This window comes from Rhinopithecus roxellana, chromosome 6 (assembly GCF_007565055.1).
Source record: "Rhinopithecus roxellana isolate Shanxi Qingling chromosome 6, ASM756505v1, whole genome shotgun sequence".
Lineage (NCBI taxonomy): Eukaryota > Metazoa > Chordata > Mammalia > Primates > Cercopithecidae > Rhinopithecus > Rhinopithecus roxellana.
The window spans coordinates 52,912,465-52,934,008 of record NC_044554.1 but is presented as its reverse complement, the minus strand read 5'-3'; the positions used below and the strand labels follow the sequence as shown (position 1 = coordinate 52,934,008).

The following is a 21,544-nucleotide window of genomic DNA, read 5'->3' as shown; positions in this document are numbered from 1 at the left end:
GGAGACGAGAAGGAATTGCACTAAGAACTGAGAAGGAGGGGTAGCAAAGCAGAAGGAAAATCAGCACAGGGGTTCCCCAGATGCCAAGTTAGGTGATGCTCACTGATAACTTTGAAAAGAACTGTTTCAATAGAGTGGTAACGATGAAAGCCTGATTGGATTGAGTAAAAGAGAAAATGGGACCTCTCTCATTTCCTAGGAGAAGAAAAAAACCAAAAAACTGCAAACAGGAAGTAGGAACAACTTGATTAATTTTGCTATAAATGTAGCAAAGAAACAGGGCTGCAGCTGAAAAGGGATGCCAGGAAAGGATTTTTGTTTTTGTTTTTTTAATAAAAGATACAGGCCGGGCTTGGTGACTCATGCCTGTAATCCCACATATGGCCAAGGTGGGCGTATCACTTGAGGTCAGGAGTTTAAGACTGGCCTGGCCAACATGGTGAAACCCTGTCTCTACTAAAAATACAAAAAAAATTAGCCAGGCGTGGTGGCACACACCTGTAATCCCAACTACTCCGGAGGTTGAGGCAGGAGAATCTCTTGAACCCGGGAGGCGGAGATTGCAGTGAGCCGAGTTCATGCCACTGCACTCCAGCCTGGGCAACAGAGCAAGACTCCATCTCGAAAAAAAAATAAAAATTAAAAATTAAAATAAAGGATATATGCATACAATTGGCATGCTAACAAAAAAAAAAATGATGAGGTAGGGATACAACTGTTGAAGCCAGGCCCTTGAATGGATGAGTAGATGGGATCTAATACACCTAAAGATAATTTCCAACTACACCAAAGACCACAATCTACATGACTTAGCAGTTGCCTTTTCTTCTTGAAATTGCTTCCAGGAATTTCCTAAATCTGAACACACGTTTCAACACTAAGGCAAACTTTGGCCCAAAGTGTGGTGTTATGCATATCTGGAGGAACAGACTTCAAGCAGGCTTGAGGCCTGCTAGGAAGATGAGATTCCTGAGAAGTTGATCATCAATTCACCCAATCTTGCTATTCATACTGAGGAACGTCCTGAGGCTGTCGGCAGTTTCTGACATCCCTGGAATAGGCAATGTCACCAGGAAAACAGGGAGGAATCAAGAGGACCTCAGGACCTGTGTTAACCACAATAATGGCTGGACCTGATGGGATCCAGATGCAATCAGCACTATCATTGCCAACGGCAGCTTTATGGGAAATTGAAGGCCAGGGAAATTTGTCTTGGCAGTGGGACAAATTCTGCTGAGCCTCCTGCTTTGTATAGCCATTCTCATTTGCTTATTTAAGTTCTTCAATCCTTGACTTCCATTAAAAAAAACCTGTACCCTTTCTCTGTGTCTACTAGCCTATCAATCATCATTACCCTTCTGACAATCTTACAGGTGCACATTTTAGATAATACTTTTTATTTCAATAAATATATATTTTCTTATACCTATTAAAATGTAGCGTGAGCATCACTAACACGATTTAGCAGATACCTCTGTTTAAGGCAAGTAAATTTTTAAAACAAAAATCCATTTAAAGCAGTTTTAAAGAAAATATTAAGTATCAAAAGTGTTACATTGATATGGTAGAAACTATGATAGTGGCCAATGAAAGCCTGACACGTGATGGTGGCAAACGAAACTAAAAAATCATTGATGCAGTGGAGAGGAAGGGAAGGAAAGAGAAGAAAAGTGACTCATATCCTAACATTACTTGAAGTCTGAAGCAGCTTGTATCAGGGTCTTTCTTTGTTCTGTCTTCTCAGAAGGTCTGAGGTGGTGACTGAATCAGCAGCTGCCACCCTGGGGTGAGGGGTAGGGCTGCAAAACAAAACACTCTGCAGACCAGCAAGAGATAAGCACAGGACAGACAGTCTCCAATTTACAATGGTTCAATTTAGGATTTTTCAACTTTATGATGGGCTTATCAGGATGTAATACCATGGGTAAATCAAGTAGCAGTTCCCCTGGGGCTGAGGTGGTAACACTCCTGAAGAGATGGGTGGCCCCAACAGGTGATCCTGAGAGAGAGCGGTGTGCGACTTTGGAGCTTTCGAGAATAATCAATTGCTTAAGGGATAAAGAATGAGAAAACTGAGAAATCAAGTTCAGATTGGGGTATGACCTCTCCTACTACAGGCTGGATGCCCACAAAGCCAAAGATAAGAAGAGAAAAATTAAGGGAGTAGAGTCCAGCGCTAACTACTTGGCATTTGGATGGTTGGAAAAGCAGGTATGAGGAAAAATGTCCCTGAACCAAACAGAAGGGACTGTGTTCACCCAGTCACCACGGGCTCTAAAGAAAACTTTGATTCTTTGATATAAAGAAAATAAGGACAGGCTAGCACAAAAAAGAAAGTGACTCAAAACACCAGGCACACAAAGTTAGCCTTTAAAAAAGTACCGAAATAGGAAGAATGTAAGAGAGGAATATGAATCAGACCTGTGACAAGTTAGATTACGTAAAAAGACTAAAATTCTTATAATCTGCATATAGTTTATGCCCCATGATTCCTTCAAAAAGTAGTAAAGTGAAAAAGACTAACCACACGTCTACACTGTAGCGTATGTGACAGGTGAGGCACTCTAGCAGTTCACACAGAAGAGGAAAAACCCATGAACCCACAAACCCAGTCCTTGGAGGGGAAAGCTCCCATGTGGTCCCCACAGAAAGTTTCCAAAGCCATTGATGGAAAGTGGCCAGAAAGCCCCTGTTTCAAGGATACCAGTGGTCCCACACCATCACTGACCAGGTCAGTTAAAATGCTATCAAAACTGTTTCATGTTCTGACCTTTGGTTTTTTTTTTTTTAAACTATTCTGTAGGGTTCTAGACAACGGAAATATCTCCAGGTCACATCTCCATGACCATTTTATTTTCTTTTTTTAGTTTCATTTTTCTGTTTTTTTGCGGGGGGGATGGAGTCTCACTCTGTCACCCAGGCTGGAGTGTAGTGGCACGACCTTGGCTCACTGCAACCTCCGCCTCCTGGGTTCTAGCGATTCTCCTGCCTCAGCCTCCCGAGTAGCTGGTGTGTGCCACCACGCCCAGCTAATTTTTTGTATTTTTAGCAGAGATGGGGTTTCACCATGTTGGCCAGGATCGTCTCAATCTCCTGACTTCACGATCCACCCATCTCAGCCTCCCAAAGTGCTAGGATTACAGGTGTGAGCCATTTAATATTTATTAATATTAAAGTATTCAAGGGATACTGTATTCATCAAAAGGTCGACACTGGACCACATTCCAGTTTCTTTGTGAAATAGTGAATACTCACCTGACAACAGTTTTTGCACATTAAAAATACCAAATCATCTATAACGGTGTAAGATCCCCCAGCTTTCGCAACTTCATGATTTTACTGCACACATCAAACTTAAAATTACTAACTGATAGACCAGGCGCGGTGGCTCACGCCTGTAATCCCGGTACTTTGGGAGGCCGAGGTGGGTGGATCACCTGAGATCGGGAGTTTGCGACCAGTCTGACCAACATGGAGAAATCCCGTCTCTACTAAAAATACAAAATTAGCTGGGCGTGGTGGTGCGTGCCTGTAATCCCAGCTACTCGGGAGGCTGAGGCAGAACAATCGCTTGAACCCAGGAGGCAGAGGTTGTGGTGAGCCAAGATCACGCCATTGCACTCCCGCCTGGGCAAAAAGAGTGAAACTCCGTCTCAAAAAAAAAAAAAGATTACTAACTGATAAACAGGAGTCCATATTAGATGTCTGAAAGTCCTATGTTTTGTGCTCAAGTAAAAATGGCATTTCTAAATTATAAAGGAAGAGGATGTTAACAAAACATTCTGAGAGTGTTTTATCCCTCTTCCCCATAATAAAATATAAATTGGACATAAGATCACTTTACTTTCTCTGACACTGATTTTTGTGTTAAGATGAATGCAACTTACAGCCCCAGTAAATAAGAATCTTAAATTTGTACAATATATTTAAGCTCAAACTTCTATTTCATTATCAGTATTCTTTACACTTGTCTTTGATCAACAGAACATGAATTTTAAAATATGACTACAGATAAAAACAACTTCAAAATGGATAACGCTAGAAACTTACATTAAGAATACCCAAATGCTCACCAAGAATAAAGATAAACATACACACAAAAATATATATCCTGCAGCATTGTTAAGTAATAAGAACAAAAGAGAAACCAACTCAAGAATCCATCAAGAGAGGACCAGTTAAATTATGGTAAATCCACAGAATGGAATTCTATGCAGCCATTAAAAAGAATGAGATATCTGTACAAGCTGATATGAGAAGCTCTCTGAGATATCCAGGTTATTTTAATAAACAAAAAGTAAGATTTTTGCTTTTTTTTTTTTTTTTTTTTTTAAACCTTTCTATATTGCTTGAATTTCTTGCCAGGTCTTTTTTTTTTTTGAGACAAAATCTCACTCTGTCGCCCAGGCTGGAGTGCAATGGCGTGATCTTGGCTCACTGCAAGCTCCTCCTCCTGGCTTCACGCCATTCTCCTGCCTCAGCCTCTCAAGTACCTGGGACTACAGGCGCTCACCATCACGCCCGACTAATTTTTTGTATTTTTAGTAGAGACGGGGTCTCACCGTGTTAGCCAGGATGGTCTCAATCTCCCGACCTCATGATCCGCCTGCCTCAGCCTCCCAAAGTGCTGGGATTACAGGTGTGAGTCACCAAGCCCGGCGCCAGGTCTTTTTTAAGAGACAGTCTTGCTCTATCACCCAGGCTGGAGTACAGTGGCAAGATCACACAATCTTAGCACACTGAAGCCTCAAATTCCTGCACTCAAGCCTCAGCTTCCCGAGGAGCTAGGACGACAGGCACATGCCACCACACCCAGCTCATTTATTTTTTGTAGAGATGGGGGTCTTGCTATGTTTCCCAAGCTAGTCTCAAACTCCTGTCCTCAGGTGATCCTCCTGCCTCGGTCTCCCAAAGTACTGGGATTACAGGTGTGAGCGGCAGTGTCTGGCCCTCTTACCAGATTGTCTTTGTTTTGTTTTTTTAATGGCAGTTTGTATGGTCAAAGGGGACATGGATCTTTCTATATATTTGTCTTTCAACTTCTCTGTATTGCTCAATATTACACATTAAATTATATTCCTTTAAATAATAGCTCTCATCCCTTAACAATGAGGATGTTAATTAATCAATTAACTTAAAAAGTCAGTGATAATGGAAAAGAATCAAGCATTTAATTTTGCCTCTCCTATACTGAACAACTAGATAACCAAAGACTAGATAAAAGAAAATTTTCTCTTTATAGAAGTACTACAAGTAACAAATGAAAAAGAAATTTTATAATCATCAGTTATAAAATTTTATAATTATAATGATAAAGGTACCATTCTGCAACTGCTATGAATGGATATTGGCATTGATCAATGGCAGCCAATATAACAAAAAGAGAAACAACCAGACATTTTATGCCTTCTGCTTAGGTTCCTGATAGAAATCTGCAGCACTCTCCTATGAAATTTTTGGGGGTTGAAGGGGACCTGAATCTGATCAAGCTTCTCTAGAGTCAACTACCAATTTATAGGAAAGAGAGGAGCAAAAAGATTCTGCAGGGACATAATCAGCAAAATCCAGAAAGTGGAAATTTTTAGGATAAACAACCACTTTGTGCAACAAGGAGTTTGCAAGGGCGGGGAGAGGGTTAAAGACCTGAAAGAAAAACCTATAGATCAGGGTTTCTCAACAACAGCACTATAGAGATTTTAGACTAGATCATTCTTTCTGTGGGGCTAACCAGTGCAGAATGTTTAGTAGCATCCCTGTCCTCTACCTACTAGCTGCCAGTAGCAACCACTCTACCACTTCCAAATCAAAATGTCTCTAGACATTGACTAGTGTGGCCTGGGAGACAAAATCTCATCTAGTTGAGAATCACTGCTATGTATTAAGAAACTTACAAGATGGAGCAACTAATCACATGTGTGAACCTTATTTAGATCTTGATTCAAACAAATAGTGAAAAAAGTTACGACATTTTTGAGACAACTAGAAATGTGGATAGTAGATATTGATGTTATTAAGAAATTATCAACTATTTTTAATTATAATAAAGGTATTATAGGTTTTTTAAATTGAGGCCTTATCTTTTAGATTTACGTGCTGAAATACTCATAGATATAATGATGTAGCATCAGGAATTTGCTTCCAAGTAGCCAGGAAAGGGGGTAGTAATGAAACTGGCAGTGAATTGATACTCACTGAAGCAGGCTTATGGAACCTGGAAGCACAGGATACTATTCGGTCTACTTCTACATATGTTTGGTATTTTCTCTTTTTTTTTTTTTTCTGAGACGGAGTCTCGCTCTGTCGCCCAGGCTGGAGTGCAGTGGTGCAATCTCAGCTCACTGCAAGCTCCGCCTCCCGGGTTCCGGCCATTCTCCTGCCTCAGCCTCCCGAGTAGCTGGGACTACAGGCGCCCACCACCTCGCCCGGCTAGTTTTTTGTATTTTTTAGCAGAGACGGGGTTTCACTGTGTTAGCCAGGATGATCTCGATCTCCTGACCTCGTGATCCGCCCGTCTCGGCCTCCCAAAGTGCTGGGATTACAGGTTTGAGCCACCGCGCCCGGCCGGTATTTTCTTTTTAAGAAAAATTAAAAGTCGAGAAGACCATGGTGGCTGGCAACATTCAACTGAATGATAGATCAATCAGGTGACTGATTTCCACCAACAATGCCATGTATGCTTACTCATATACCCTCAGAAGTTCTCAAACTAATTGATTTTAAAAGGAAAATACTCACCATCTTTTTAAAAGATAAATTAAAATAAGTGAACCTCAGGATACTTTATATCCCTGGGATTCACAAAACACAGGTTAGAAAATGCTGCTTTGGGGAAATTCCTGGATCATTAATGCTCTAGAGACTCCTATTATATACATTTACCTGTTCAGTGTTTGTTACTATATGTCACTTATATTTGCCGATTTTCTTTTATTCTAAAAACTACCCCAGCCAGTGGTGTTTTTTTAAAGTTTAAAAACAGAATAATATTTTAAAATTTAGCTACAAAGCATCCTTAAGATACAACTTAATTATCCAATAGTAAACCATGTAGTTAGTTAGGGCTATTTTCCCAACAGGTTGTTCTTCATAGTTGCTAATGATAAGCTACACTTAAAAGTATGTTACACTTAAAAGTATGTCCCCTCCTTATCTGTGGTTTCACTTTCCAAGGTTTCAGGTACCATTGGTCAGCCAAGGTCCAAAAATATTAAATGAAATATTCCAGAAATAGACGATTCTTAGGTTTCAAACTGCCTGCCTTCCTGAGCATCATGATGAAATCTTGCACCATCCCATCCAGGATGTGAATCATCCCTCTGTTTGTGTATCCAGACTGTTTTACTACCTGCCCACAAGTCTCTGAGTTATGAGATCAACTGTCGGGGTATCAATGCTTGCGTTCAGGTAACCGTTATTTTACTTAATAATGGCACCAAAGCGCAAGAGCAGTGAGGCTGGTGTGATGCTGGCAATGCAGATATGCCAAAGAGAAACCATAAAGTGCTTCCTTTAAGTGAAAAGTAAAAGCAAAAGTTCTTGATTTAAGGAAAGGGAAAAAAAAAACAGTATGTTGACTTCCTAAGATCTATGGTAAGAACAATTTTATCTATAAAATTGTGAAGAAGGCAAAAGAAATTCATGCTAGTTTTGCTGCTGCACCTTAAACTGCAAAAGTTACCGCCACACTGTTTAAGTTTCATTACAGCACATTGTTGTAATGTTTTATTGTATTCAGTTATTGTTGTTAATCTCTTACCGTGTGCCTCATTAACAAGTTAAACTTTGTCATGGGTATGCATGTAAAGGCAAAAACATGGCATATTTAGAGTTCAGTACTATCCATAGTTTCAGGCATCTACTGGGGGTCTTGGAACACATGTCTCCCTCAGATAACGAGGGGACACTACTGTATATGCATATTAATAGATCTAAGGAAGAAAACTATATGATTCTCTGCGCAGATGCTGAAGGAGCCTTTGATAAAACTCAACATCCATTCATGATAAAACTACTTAAATAAAATTGAGGAATACTTTCTTCCTTTTATTTTTTGAGGCAGAGTCTCACTGTGTCATCCAGGCTGGAGTGCACTGGTGGGATCATGGCTCACTGCAGCCTCAACCTCCCAAGCTCAAGCAATCCTCTCGCCTCAGCCTTCCAAGTAGCTGGGACTACAGGCACACTCCACCATGCCCAGCTAATTTTTGTATTTTTTGTAGAGACAGGGGCTCATCATGTTGCCCAGGCTAGTCTCAAACTCCTGGACTCATGCCATCCACCCACCTTGGGCCTCTAAAAGTGCTGGGTGGGCATAAGCCACTGCACCTGGCGGAATACTGTCTTAATATGACAAATTAGTCCTAAAGCTAGTATCTTCCTTAATGAGGAAATATTAGAGGCATTTCTACTAAAATGAGGAATAAAGCAAGCATACCCACTATCTACTACTATTCAACACTATACTAGAGGTATAAGCCTGTGCAATTATATAAGTGAAATCAAATAGAGGCATAAGAGTGGGCAAAGAAGTACTGAAATTCTCTATTTGCATATTATATATCAGTTCCCTAAATGATAATACAACTCAAATAATTTTTTCAGCAAAGTAGTAGGATATAAAAGTAACATTTAAAAAAACAGTCTTCATATACACAAACAATAACCAATAGCAAATAAATGGTAAAGAAAATCTCATTTATAATACTAAGAAAGAAAATTACTTAGGAATAATCTTAAAAATGTGTAAAATCTGTACAAAGAAAAATTCAAAACACACCTGACACGAAAGTAGATATAAATAAAAGAGGTAATACTATTCTCAGAGAGAAGGACTCAATATTATAAACACATCAGCTCTCATAAGTTTAATGTAACCCTAATAAAAATCCCAACAATGCTTTTGAATGAAATTAGGTTGACACTAAAGTTCATATAAAAAAATAAACCTGCAAGAATAACCAGAAAAACACTGAAAACAAATACAATAAACTACAAGGATGGGACAGGTCTTATCAGACTTACACCATACTATAAAAGCCTCTGTAATTAAAACACTGTGGTGCTGGCACATGAATGAACAAATCAACCAGTGGAATAAAACAAAGTGCAGAAACAGACCTAAGTATATATAGAATCTTTGACATACGACTATTATATATACATATGTTTTGGCATCTTAAGTCACTGGGACAAATATGGACATTTCAATAAACAGTACTGGGACAACTGGAGAATTTGTTTTTATTTAGAAAAAATTCTATTTCTATTTCATATTATATACAAAAATAAAATCCAAATGGATTAGTGATCTATATAGAAACTTAAAAAATAAGGCCGGGCGCGGTGGCTCAAGCCTGTAATCCCAGCACTTTGGGAGGCCGAGACGGGCGGATCACGAGGTCAGGAGATCGAGACCATCCTGGCTAACACGGTGAAACCCCGTCTCTACTAAAAAATACAAAAAAACTAGCCGGGCGACGAGGCGGGCGCCTGTAGTCCCAGCTACTCGGGAGGCTGAGACAGGAGAATGGCGTGAACCCGGGAGGCGGAGCTTGCAGTGAGCTGAGATCCGGCCACTGCACTCCAGCCTGGGCGGCAGAGCAAGACTCCGTCTCAAAAAAATAAAAATAAAAAAAAAAAAAATAAAACCACACAAGTATTAGAAAAAAAACACAGGAAAAAATTATCTTTACCTTGAGGTGGAAAAAGGATTGCTAATTATGACTTGAAATCCAGAACCAATAAAAGACTAATAAATATGACTACATATTTCTTAAAAAATTTTTTGCATGGCAAAAAAATTACCATAAACAAAACCAAAAGACAATTGAAAGCTGGAAGAGAATATTTAGAACATTTGCCACGAATGGCTAGTATCCCTAATATATAAAGAGTGCTTAAATATTGAGGGACAAAGGACTAAAAGCTTGATAGAATCAGAAAAAAAAAAATGTAACCAGATGATTCTTGAAAGAATATGGTCCTAAAACTAAGAAAAAAAAAATGTTCAAACTCATTTATAACTAGACAAATGCAGATTAAAACATGGATACCATTTTCCATCTAATGGATTGACAAAGATTAAAAACATGACAACACATCTTGATTATAAGGATGTAGAGAAAAAGGCACTCTCACACTGTTGGTGGGAATGCAACCTGGTCCAACCATTCTAGAGAGAAATCTAGCAATCCTAATAAAACAACATATACATTTATCTTTTGACTAAGCAATCCTACTTTTAGCAATCTAACCTGAAGCTGTATCTCAGCAATACGAGGCTGGGCGTGGTGGCTCATGCCTGTAATCCCAGCACTTTGAGAGGCCAAGGTGGACAGATCATCTGAGGTCAGGAGTTCAAGACCAGCCTGGCCAACATGGTGAAACTCCGTTTCTACAAAAAAAAAATACAAAAATTAGCCAGGCACAGTGGCACAAGCCTATAATCCCAGCTACTGAGGAGGCTGAGATGTAAGGATCACCTGAGCCTGGGAGGCTGAGGCTGCAGTGAGCCAAGATCGCACCACTGCACTCTAGCCTGGGCAACAGAGCAAGACTCTATCTCAAAAAAAAAAAAAAACCGGATGTAGGAGGCATCAAAATATAATACAAGTAGTAACAAATGAACCTGTCAGTAAATAACATACATTAAAGTCCGGTGAAAAGAACTGACCTAAGTAACTTTGAAAAACAGTATTTTGATTAGATACTCTAAGGCCAAAGGCATAAAAGAAGTACTATATACACGAATACCGTAATCTAGCTAGCAAATTTGTTTCTCACAAAAATACAGGTTAGCAAATTCTTAGACTACTTTATAGGGCTGTAAAAATACGTTGTAGATAATGACAGCTAAGTTTCTCACTGCTGCACAAAAAAGTTACAAGTAAGGAAAGGGGAAAGCTAAAATGACTCCTGTGGTGTTATATTAGAATCAAAGATATCATTATGAAACTTACAGTTCGTAATATATACAGACAGAAACAAAGACCAATGTGTGTGCATGTGTGCAATTAGTGTATTTCCTAGCTCTGTCCTCTGAGAAGGCCTAGAAACAATGAGCTCACTAATGCTAGACCTTGGTTTCTAACACTATTCTCCAATAAAAAGGAAACAGGGCTCACACATATAGACACAAAAATCATACAAGTTACCATTAATTCAACCTACAATTAATGGGAAAAATAACCTTTTCATTAATGGGAAAAATAAATAATCACTACAGTAATAAAATGTAATTTTCAAAAAAGACCAGACACTTGGTGGTAGTTAAGATTAGCACTAGCTGTTCAAAGGCTGCACAAATTATCTCAAAATTTAAATTGCTCAAATCAACCAACGCTCACTTTATAACCAAATTCTTCTATACCTGTTCTATTCTTACTCACAAGCCTCCACTTCAAATCTTCAAATATAAAAGCATTCCTCCCCTTGGATGATCAGAAAACTAGATTTCATACCTAAAAATACAGAACAGGAGAGCATTCCAAGCAGAAATATACCCCAAATTAATGAGTTTTTTGTTTTGTTTTGTTTTGTTTTTTGAGATGAAGTCTCGCTCTGTTGCCCAGTCTGGAGTGCAGTGGCGTGACCTCAGCTCACTGCAACCTCTGCCTCCCAGTTTCAAGCGACTCTCCTGCCTCAGCCTCCCGGGTAGCTGGGATTACAGGTGCACACCACTACACCCAGCTAATTTTTGTATTTTTAGTAGAGACAGGGTTTCACCACGTTGGTCAGGCTGGTCTCAAACTCCTACTTTGTGATCCACCCGCTTCGGCCTCCCAAAGTGCTGGGATTAGTGTGAGCCACTGTACCCAGCCTAACTAATGGTTTTTAAAAAGTTTATGAGAGAACTATGTCCTGTGCCTCCAAGTAGCCTGAGATAAGCCTCCCATAATCACAATAATTTTTGGTTCAAACAGCAAAACTGTGTATAAATTATAAAACTCCTATAAGTGAAACACACAAATACTCATTATTCTATAATAAACTATCATATCAAAACAATGAAATTGAGAAGTCAATAAATGAGCTTTTTGTTTTCTTACGGGAAGATACATGTTCACCTAATAAGTTTATGACACTAATCATGAAGGGGAAATGTATATTAAATGAATTTGTAAAATATTTCCTATCCCTAACCAATTTTAAGAAGTCAAAATACACTCTAATAAAAAAATCCATTTATAACAAGGATAAAAGCAGAGTTAAATTATAAAACTTTTCAAATAATTATTTTATAAATACTGTGTCCCCAAGGCAGTTATAATAATATTTTACATATTTACATTAAAGAAAATAATTTTGACTTAAAAAAAGGAAGATGTTTACAGGCATCTCTCTTCAGAACCGTGTCACAACTGTCCCACCTACGCACCCCTGAGATAGAGACAGACAAGTCACATCTAATTCTCCTCCTGAAGCTGGCTGCAGCCAAGGAGGAAGAGGAGACTCAGTACCACCTACCCCCTTGACAGCATGAGCTCTGGAGTCAGCCTGCCTGAGCTCAGATGCTAGCTCTCTCACCTTCCAGCTTTTCCATCCTGGGAAAGTTACTGAACTCCCTAAAACTATCAGATTCCTCATCTGTAAAATGGGGATGATAATAATAGCACTTACTCAACAAGGTGACTGTGAGACTTCAATGAGTTAACCAAACATCTAATTAATTAGAACAGTGCCAAGCACTTTGTAAAACATTCGATAAGTGAGATTCAATATCTATCTCTCTTTGCCTTCGAGAATGTAAGTCACAAGAGAGCAAGGACTTTGTTTTGCTCATTGCTATATTTCTAGCACAAATACACTATATTCCTAGCACCTGGTACACTACAAACTCTTGGCCAAGTCAACATCATACTCAATGACAAAACACAAGAGGCAATCTCATTCAAGACAGAAACAAGAAACAAATCTTAAAATACTGTGTCAGTTAACAAATTGGCAAATTTTTAGGGTACATGGCACATCTGTAATCCCAGCTACCTGAGAGGCTGAGGCAGGAGGATTGCTTGAACTCAGGAGTTCAAGACCAGCCTGGGTGGGCAACATACTGAGACCCCCATCCCCCAACAACAACAACAGTGCACATGCAGCTCAACAAAATCTTTACATCTGTACACGTACATTCATACAACCGCCACCCAAGAGCAAGATAAAGAATATGGCGGGGCGCGGTGGCTCACACCTGTAATCCCAGCACTTTGGGAGGCCGAGGTGGATGGATCACGAGGTCAGGAGATGGAGACCATTCTGGCTAACATGGTGAAACCCCATCTCTACTAAATATACAAAAAAAAATTAGCCGGGCGTGGTGGCAAGCGCCTGTAATCCCAGCTACTCAGCAGGCTGAGGCAGGAGAATCATTTGACCCTGGAGGTGGAGGTTGCAGCAAGCAGAGATTGCGCCACTGCACTCTAGCCTGGAAACAGAGCAAGATTCGGTCTTAAAAAAAAAAAAAAAAAAAAAAAAACTCTCTCTATATTTTATATATATATATGTGTGTGTGTGTGTGTATATATGTATATACATATGTCCTGCACCTCAGAAACTCCCTCTCAGTCAATACCCACCCAAAAAGGTAAACCCTATTCTGACTCCTAGCCCCAATTATGCCTGTACTTGAACTTCACATAAACAGAGCCAAACAGTATGCTCTTTTGTACTGGGCTTCTGTGTTCAACTTTATTATGTGTGAGATCCATTCATGTTGTGTGCATCCGTAGTGCATTCTTTTTAATAGTTTGGTATTCCATTTTATGACTATACTATAATGTATCCAATCTACTGTTGATGACATTTAGGTTGTTACAGTTTGGAGACCATATGAAAAATGCTGCCATGAACAGGCTTGGGGTATGTCTTTTGGTGGTAATACTGACTCATCTACAGTTTAACAGTTTTTGCTTGTCTTGGTAAGGGCTGGTTAACAATACCTTAGATTGGGAGGATGCAGGGAACTAGAAAGTGGGCACTGCAGGCGAGAGTATAAATCGGCATAACCTTTCTGGAGGACAATTTGGCAACAGGCACAAGAAGCCTACAAGCATCTATACCCTTTGACCAATAATACTAGTTCAAGGAAATTTCTTATTTAGAAATTGTACATGCCAGGTCTTCTTCTGTTTTATATGTATTAACTTGTTTTATTTATTCTAAGGAAATAATTAAATGACCACAATAATTTGTTTAGGATGTCTATCATATCATCATTAGTAAACACAAGAAAAAGTAGTAAACAAAGTAAATAACAGGGGAATTATTTCCAAATATATTGTACTTCTGTGAAATCAAACACAATGTAGCAACTAAAAAAGTTTTCAAAGAACATTAAAGATATAGGAAAAAGTATACATTAATGAAAAAAGGTAACATGGAATGCAGAGAAAGAATTCAATTTCGTTTTTTAAAAAGAATATACATATACACATACCACGTTATTAATAAAATAGTGGTAATCACTGGAAGACATGCGTACTCTCGTATTCTTTATAGTTTTCTGTACTTTCCAATTTTTCTATAATATATTGCTTTTATCAACTCAAAAAATGTGATTAAAGACTAATAAACAACGCTGTTTACATTCTAACAGGAAGAAAACAGAAACTCTAATACAATTCAATTAGGGCAGTGAGACAGTTTTGCATACGACGATATAAAAGTATTACAGAAAGACATCTAGCCTGGAGATAAGGGAGCGGGGCCTTATCAGGAAAGATGTTCCCGGTGGTACTTCCACCAAGAACTCAGGGAGAAAGAACTGTATCTCTAGGTTACACAGAACATTCCCAGCTAAATCCTGTTAATTCCTCAACTCATTGCACCTAGAGATCAATTATACACTGTACCCTGCCTGGCAAGTGTTCTTTTCTCACTTGCAAAAAGGCTTAGGCAGATGGACAGATGGGAATTGGTATGCAGCTAAAGTTTGACAGCATCAGACCTGGAAGATGCTGGTTCCATCCACCCTGCAGCCTGACAGAATAGCATCAAGGACAGGCCTTCCTTCCCTGTCACAAGAAATTAGGGCAACAACTTTTCAGATTTCGTTATGTCAGAAATGCCAGGCAGAGTAAACAAAAATTTATATATATCAAAATTCACTGATTCCTCAAGTTTAAAAATAGTCCTTCTACTTGAAGAAATAAAGTTAACAAGAAATTACCGAGGCAATGGCAATTCTCTGTATCCAACCTCCCACTCTTCCTTACTCCTCTACAGATGGACCACCTCTGGTTCAATGAAATCTAAGCATGGTAAAGATACATCTTAGTCCTTTAGGGGTCAATTCTCATGGAAGCAAATGATATTTGTTTAATAATTAATATAAAGGAACATTTTGCTGTGTTCCAAAAAATAATCACTCATTTCATGGTACAGTAAACATTAGAGTAAATACCACGGGAAAAACATTCAGAGTCCAAATTACCAATACTTAAGAATCAAACTTAGTAGGCCTGGCACGGTGGCTGACACCTGATATCCCAGCACTTTGGGAGGCCAAGGGGGGCGGATCACCTGAGGTCAAGAGTTCGAAACCAGCCTGGCCAACATGGTGAAATCCTGTCCCTACTAAAAATACAAAAATTAGCCAGGCGTGGGGGCGGGCACCTGTAATCACAGCTACTCGGTAGGCTGAGGCAGAAGAATCACTTGAACCTGGGAGACAGAGTTTGCAGTGAGCAGAGACTGCACCACTGCACTCCAGCCTGTGCAACACAGCAATGTTCCGTCTCAAAAAAAAAAAAAAAAAAAAAAGAATTAAACTTATTAAAAAGATACTGCTTTTGTAGGGCAGGACAATATAGCTAAATTTTCTAACTTTTGACGTCTGAACCACATAAAAGTTTCAAGGACTGATGGTCAAAAAGACCCTGGGCTCAAAAAAACCTATTTTAGACTCACTTCCACAGATATGAAGTTACACGAATTTATTTGTCATTAGCAGAGAGGGCATATTTGTTTTGGCCTTACTTTCCCTTCTTCCCGTAAGCCCTCTGTATTTCCTCTTTAATTTCCCTATTTACAAGTGTATACTTAAATGTATTACAAAATTCTCCATCAAATACCTGGGACTTTTCATGGTTATAGTGTTAAGTGACCTAAATTAAGATAAATACAATTCTAGTCTAAAATTCGGTAGCCTATCAAATCCGCATTGCATAATGAGACAAATTTCTTTTTTTTTTTCTTTTGAGACGGAGTCTCACTCTGTCGCCAGGCTGGAGTGCAGTGGTGCAGTCTCTGCTCACTGCAACCTCCGACTCCCGGGTTCAAGAGATTCTCCCGCCTCAGCCTCCCAAGTAGCTGGGATTACAGGCACGCACCACCACGCCCAGCTAATTTTTGTATTTTTAGTAGAGACGGGTTTCACCATGTTGGCCAGGATGGTCTCGATCTCCTGACCTCGTGATCCACCCGCCTCGGCCTCCCAAAGTGCTGGGATTACAGGCGTGAGCCACCGCGCCTGCCGAGACAAATTTTTTATGCAGTTTAAACCGCTCAAATTTCAAAAATTAGTTCTTTGAAAAAAAATAAGTATTTACATAATCACCAGGGTTTCTGATTTTATTCTACATAGAACCTAAATGTTCGGATAATCTTTATTCTAGTTGCGTAAAGTATGTTATGGAAACAGGATGTGGAAATAGAATTGGATATCCAAGACTGCTAAAGCTTATACAAAACGAGGACGCTGCCTTTCTTTTAAAGTGATAATTTGTTGTGTCTTGTTTTCTGTTGTGAGAATCGGCTAGCCTGAAAACTGATTAAAGAAAACTGTACTTGAAAATTAAGTAAAACTTAGCTACACCTAGCACTAAACACTGCAAAGAACATTGTGATTTACATGGTTTTCTCTTCCTGGACCAGTAGAGGGAGACTAAGACATCTGGCCTGGTCGTGTAGTGTTTCTGTAAAATTGGGGAGGGGGAAGCGGAGGCTGTATTTAAATGTCCTGCTGTCAATCAAAAGACACTTCCTACAATCACAGTCACCATATCTGCTATTACTCGTGAGCGTGCTCTCGCCAAGAGACAACACCAAAGGCGGCCCGGGAAACCGGCTTCAACTAAAGGTGACCGCAGGCTTTGCCACAACACCCAAATAAGGACTTTCGGAGCCCAACCCCAACTAGTTTCTTTGTTTAAATGCCTGTGAATCCCTCCCACGCCGGAGTCAAGAGGCTGTGGCGCCGCCCTTTATTAGCCTCACACTTTGATTACAAAACACACGAGTCGGCGGCCTGGCTGCGGAGGCGGCCCGAGCTCTCAAACGTCAAACCCGGTGCGCGGCGGCGGCGGCGGCGGCGGCTGAATCAGAGGGCAGCGTCCGCTGCCGCCGCCAGCCGGCCCGGCAGCGTCCGCCCGGCCGACTCAAGTTCGCCGGCACCGGCGCCCAGGGCACAGCCGCAGGCGGTCCCGGCGTCGCCGGCTTCGAGCGACAACTGCACTCTTTGTAAAGTTTAAGCCGCGGCGCGAGGGCGACGCAGGGGGTCCGGAGAAGCGTTCCCTTCGGGCCCCCGCCGCCCACTCCATCTGCCCCAGTCCCGGCGACCCAGGTGTGTGCGGGGGCCCAGGGCCACGACCCGGGTCAACCTGCCGCCCGCCGGGGGCCCGGCCCCAACTTCCCCGGCACCTTTCAAGTCCCCAACAGCGAGTACCTCATCTGTTGCTCTGTTTACTCCGCGGAGCCCCGCCAAGCTGGCTGGCGCGGTCGCCTCTCGGGCCCGCCGCTGCCCCCGTCCTACCGGCCCAGGAAGTTTGATAAAGACGGGGAAGGGGGCGCGACAGGGACCCGCGACGCAGAGGAGACGCGGGGCCGGGGCGAGCCCATCGCCGCCCGGAAGGAAGGCAAGCGCGTCGGCCGGCCGGGCAGAGCGGCGGGGCGGCCGGCGACTCCGGGCCGGAGCCCCGGGCGCGGTGGGGCGGGGCGGCGGCGGCCCGGGCTGGCGAGGGGCTGCGGGCCCGGCCGGCGCTCCTCCCGACGCCCCCGCCGCGCCCGCCCGGCCGCGTCCCCTCGCCCCAGGCTCCCCCTGCCAACTTCTCCGCCGGCCCTCTTTGTTCGTGTTTGTTGTGGCGACTCTTCGCCCGGGCCGGGCGAGCTCACCGGCTCCCCTCTGGAGCCCGCCCGGCGAACCCGGGGCCCCGCGCGCCCCGTTGCCCGGCCGGGGGGCTAGGCGCCGGGGCCCCCTGAAAGCTGGGCGCGGCGCGGCGGCCCGGCCCGAGGGAGTAGCGGGCGGCTGGCGGCGGCGGCGGTTGGTCGGTGGCCGGCGGTGGTGGCTGCGGGGCTGGAGGGGGTTTATTTACCTGCCGTGGAACCAGTCCTTGCAGATATCGCACTCGATCATGAAGCGGTTCACGTCGTACGGCTGCCGGCACACACAGTACACGGGCGGGGGCGGCGGAGGCGCCGAGGCCCGGCCCGGAACCGCCACCGACACGGCTGCCGCGGCGGCTCCAGCTGCTGCTCCCGCGGCCACCGCCGCCGCCGCTCCGGCCATCTTTAAAAAACACACACACGCTCGCTCGCTGCTCCGCTCGCCGACTGGAGCGAGCGCAGCCGCCAGCCAGCGCCGCCTCCTGCAGCAGCCGCGGCGGCGGCGGCGGCGGCGGCGCCTCAGTGCGCGCGCGCGAGGCCGCGGCGGCTGGCGGAGGGGGAGGAGGGGGCGCGCGCGACGCGCGAGGCCCAGGCCCGGCTGCTTCCGGCGCTCGGCGCGGGGCCGTGCGTCTCGCGCACGTCTCTGGCCCCGGCGCGCGCTCCCCGCTCCTCTCCGCCACGGCCGGGCGGAGGGAGCTGTTGAAGGGCACGCAGGCGGCTGCGGAGGCGGAGGGAGCCGAGGCCCCGTGAGGACACGCGCGGGTGGTGGCGGTGGCGGCGGCGGCGGGCGCGCGGCCGCAGCTGGAGGAGGACGGCGGGAGCGTGCGAGGAGCCGGCTGTGTTATTTCGGAGCGAGAGCCGAGGCCGGGGGAAGTTCCTGCGGAGTGCACAAGGGCAGATGAGGCGCCGCGTCCCGAAGAGGGGAAGCGAGCAAGTTTTCTCCTGCCCAGGTCGCCTCGCGACGCTGGGAGAATCGCTCAGCCCTCCGCAGCAGCCCAGCGAGAACCGGAGCTGCGGCCCCGCACCGGCGTGGGTCCCGCCGAGCTGACACGCCGAGCCAGTTGTGCCTTTCCGAGGGGAGGAACGTGCCGTGGAATCCACTCAAACTTTGGAAAACGTCCCACCCGGATTCCCACCGAGCAGCAAGGAGACCAGAGCGTTGATGGAGCCACTGTTAGTTGCGGGAGGGCTGTCCCCAAGAGGAATTCATCACTGTCGTCCGTTGGGAGGGACCAACCTTGAAATGGGGTTGGTGGAGAGAGGGATGGAGAAGAACCGGCGTGCTTATAAATAACAAGACTTAGCTATGAACCCTTCCGATTCCCAAGTGGGGAAGATAGGGGTAAAATTCCAAGCGACTTCTCGCTCGGAAGAGGGATACCACAAAAAGCGGAGCGCAGGGTACTTGGCACATAATAGGCCATGAATAATTTTTGAATGGATGAAATTGAGAGCCAAATATGAGGTGATAAACTGAAGAATAAAAACAGCTGACAAATACTGAATAGAAAAGATTGCGTTGGAATCATAGCTATGTGGATTGGAAGTGATGTTAAGGATTAATGAATTGAGTATTTGCAGCTGAATTTCTGCTGGCATTTCTGTCAGTGGGGAAAGCTCTCACAGCTCCCTAGTAATTTTTGTTAGGGGAGGAAGAAGTGTTGTTCTGTCACCCACCCCCAGGCAAAGAGGCGCTGATCTAATTCTCCTTTTCTTTTTTGTTTTTCTTTTTGTTTCTTTTTTCTTTTTTCTTTTTTTTTTTTTTTTGGAGACAGAGTTTTGCTCTTGTTGCCCAGGCTGGAGTGCGGTGCCACCATCTCGGCTCACTGCAACTTCCATCTCCCGGGTTCAAGGGATACTCCTGCCTCAGCGTCCCAAGTAGCTGGGATTACAGGCACGCGCCACCGCGCCAAGGTCATTTTTGTATTTTTAATAGAGACGGGGTTTCACCATGTTGGCCAGGCTGTTCTTGAACTCCTGACCTCAAGTGATCTGCCCGCCTCGGCCTCCCAAAGTGTTGGGACTACAGGCGTGAGCCACCGCGTCATGCCTAATCTCCTTTTTATAGTTGAGGAAAGCTAGTAACTTGCCTGAAGTCTCATATATTAGAGCTGTAACCGAAGTTTTTAAGTTTCTCAGTTCTGCAACCATTCGTTTTTCTATCACATCACTGTTTGGCACATATATAGCAGGAAAAGGAAAGGCTGGAAATCATAGTTGACCACACACTGAGTAAGCTTGAAACATATTTCTACTGGAGAAAAAAAAAGTTACTGTAATGTTGGCATAGGCATCACATATTGCTGGAGTGGAAAGACCCATGCACTCAGGTCCTGCTTTCCAGAAGCTGTGTGACCTCCGGCCAGTCACTCCATTTCTCCTGAACTAGATCCCTGATGATCTGTTGAAATAAAAATTATGGATAGTAATGCCTTCATTACCTCACAGAGGTTTTATAAAGAGCAAAAAGACGATGTATTTTTAAATGTACTTTGTAGAAGGTGTGTGTTGTTGAGACAATACAGCAGTGAAGAGAAGGCAGGCAAAGCTCTCTTATTGGAGTCTGGCTAAAGAGCACCAAAGCAGCCTGGTGTGGGATGTCCTCTGGGGGCCACCTGGCCTTGCTATGTTAACATGGAGGGACTAGGCAGGGGTGTGAAGAAGGCAGCCAAGCAGAGGAGGAGGCAGCAGCAACAATGAGAGATTTGGATCTGTGTCCCCATCCAAATCTCATGTTAAATTGTAATCCCCAATGTTGGATGGAGGTGGGGACTGGTGGGAGGTGACTGGATCATGGGGGTGGATTTCTCATGAATGGTTTAATACTATCCACTTGGTATTGGCCCTCTGGTAATGAGTGACTTCTCAAGAAATCTGGTCATTGAAAAATATGTGGTACCTCCCTGTCTTTTGCTCCTGCCCCGGCCATGTGATGCAGTTTGTCTTCAGCCATGATTATAAGTTTCCCGACGCCTCCCCAGAAGCCAAGCAGATGCCAGCATCATGCTTCCTGTACAGCCTGCCCTCCACGAGCCAATTAAGCTCATTTCCTTTACAAATTATACAGTCTCATATTTCTTTTTCTGTCTTTTTTTTTTTGAGACAGAGTCTGGCTCTGTCGCTCAGGCTGGAGTGCAGTGGTGCAATCTCAGCTCACTGCAACCTCTACCTCCCGGGTTCAAGCAATTCTTGTGCCTCAGCCTCCTGAGTAGCTGGGATTACAGGCACCCACCACCATGCCCGTCTAATTTTTGAAATTGTAGTACAGAGGGGTTTCACCATGTTGCTCAGGCTGGTCTTGAACTCCTGACCTCAGGTGATCCACCTGCCTCAGCCTCCCAAAGTGCTGGGATTACAGTCGTGTGCCACCGCACTCGGCCTCAGATATTTCTTTTTTTCTTTTCTTTTCTTTTTTTTTTTTTTTTTTTTTGAGACACAGTCTCACTGT

General features: G+C 43.5%; 1 protein-coding gene across 1 annotated transcript in view; it reads right to left on the bottom strand.

Annotated features, from left to right (window-relative positions):
• Positions 1-18,603, bottom strand: part of KDM7A (lysine demethylase 7A) — a 92,419-nt gene extending 73,816 nt beyond the window's left edge. The window contains exon 1 of the mRNA XM_030932804.1: positions 18,306-18,603. Coding sequence (XP_030788664.1) covers positions 18,306-18,499 — 194 coding nt within the window. The 5' untranslated portion in view covers positions 18,500-18,603. The remainder of the gene's footprint in view (positions 1-18,305) is intronic.
• Positions 18,604-21,544: the final 2,941 nt, after the last annotated feature.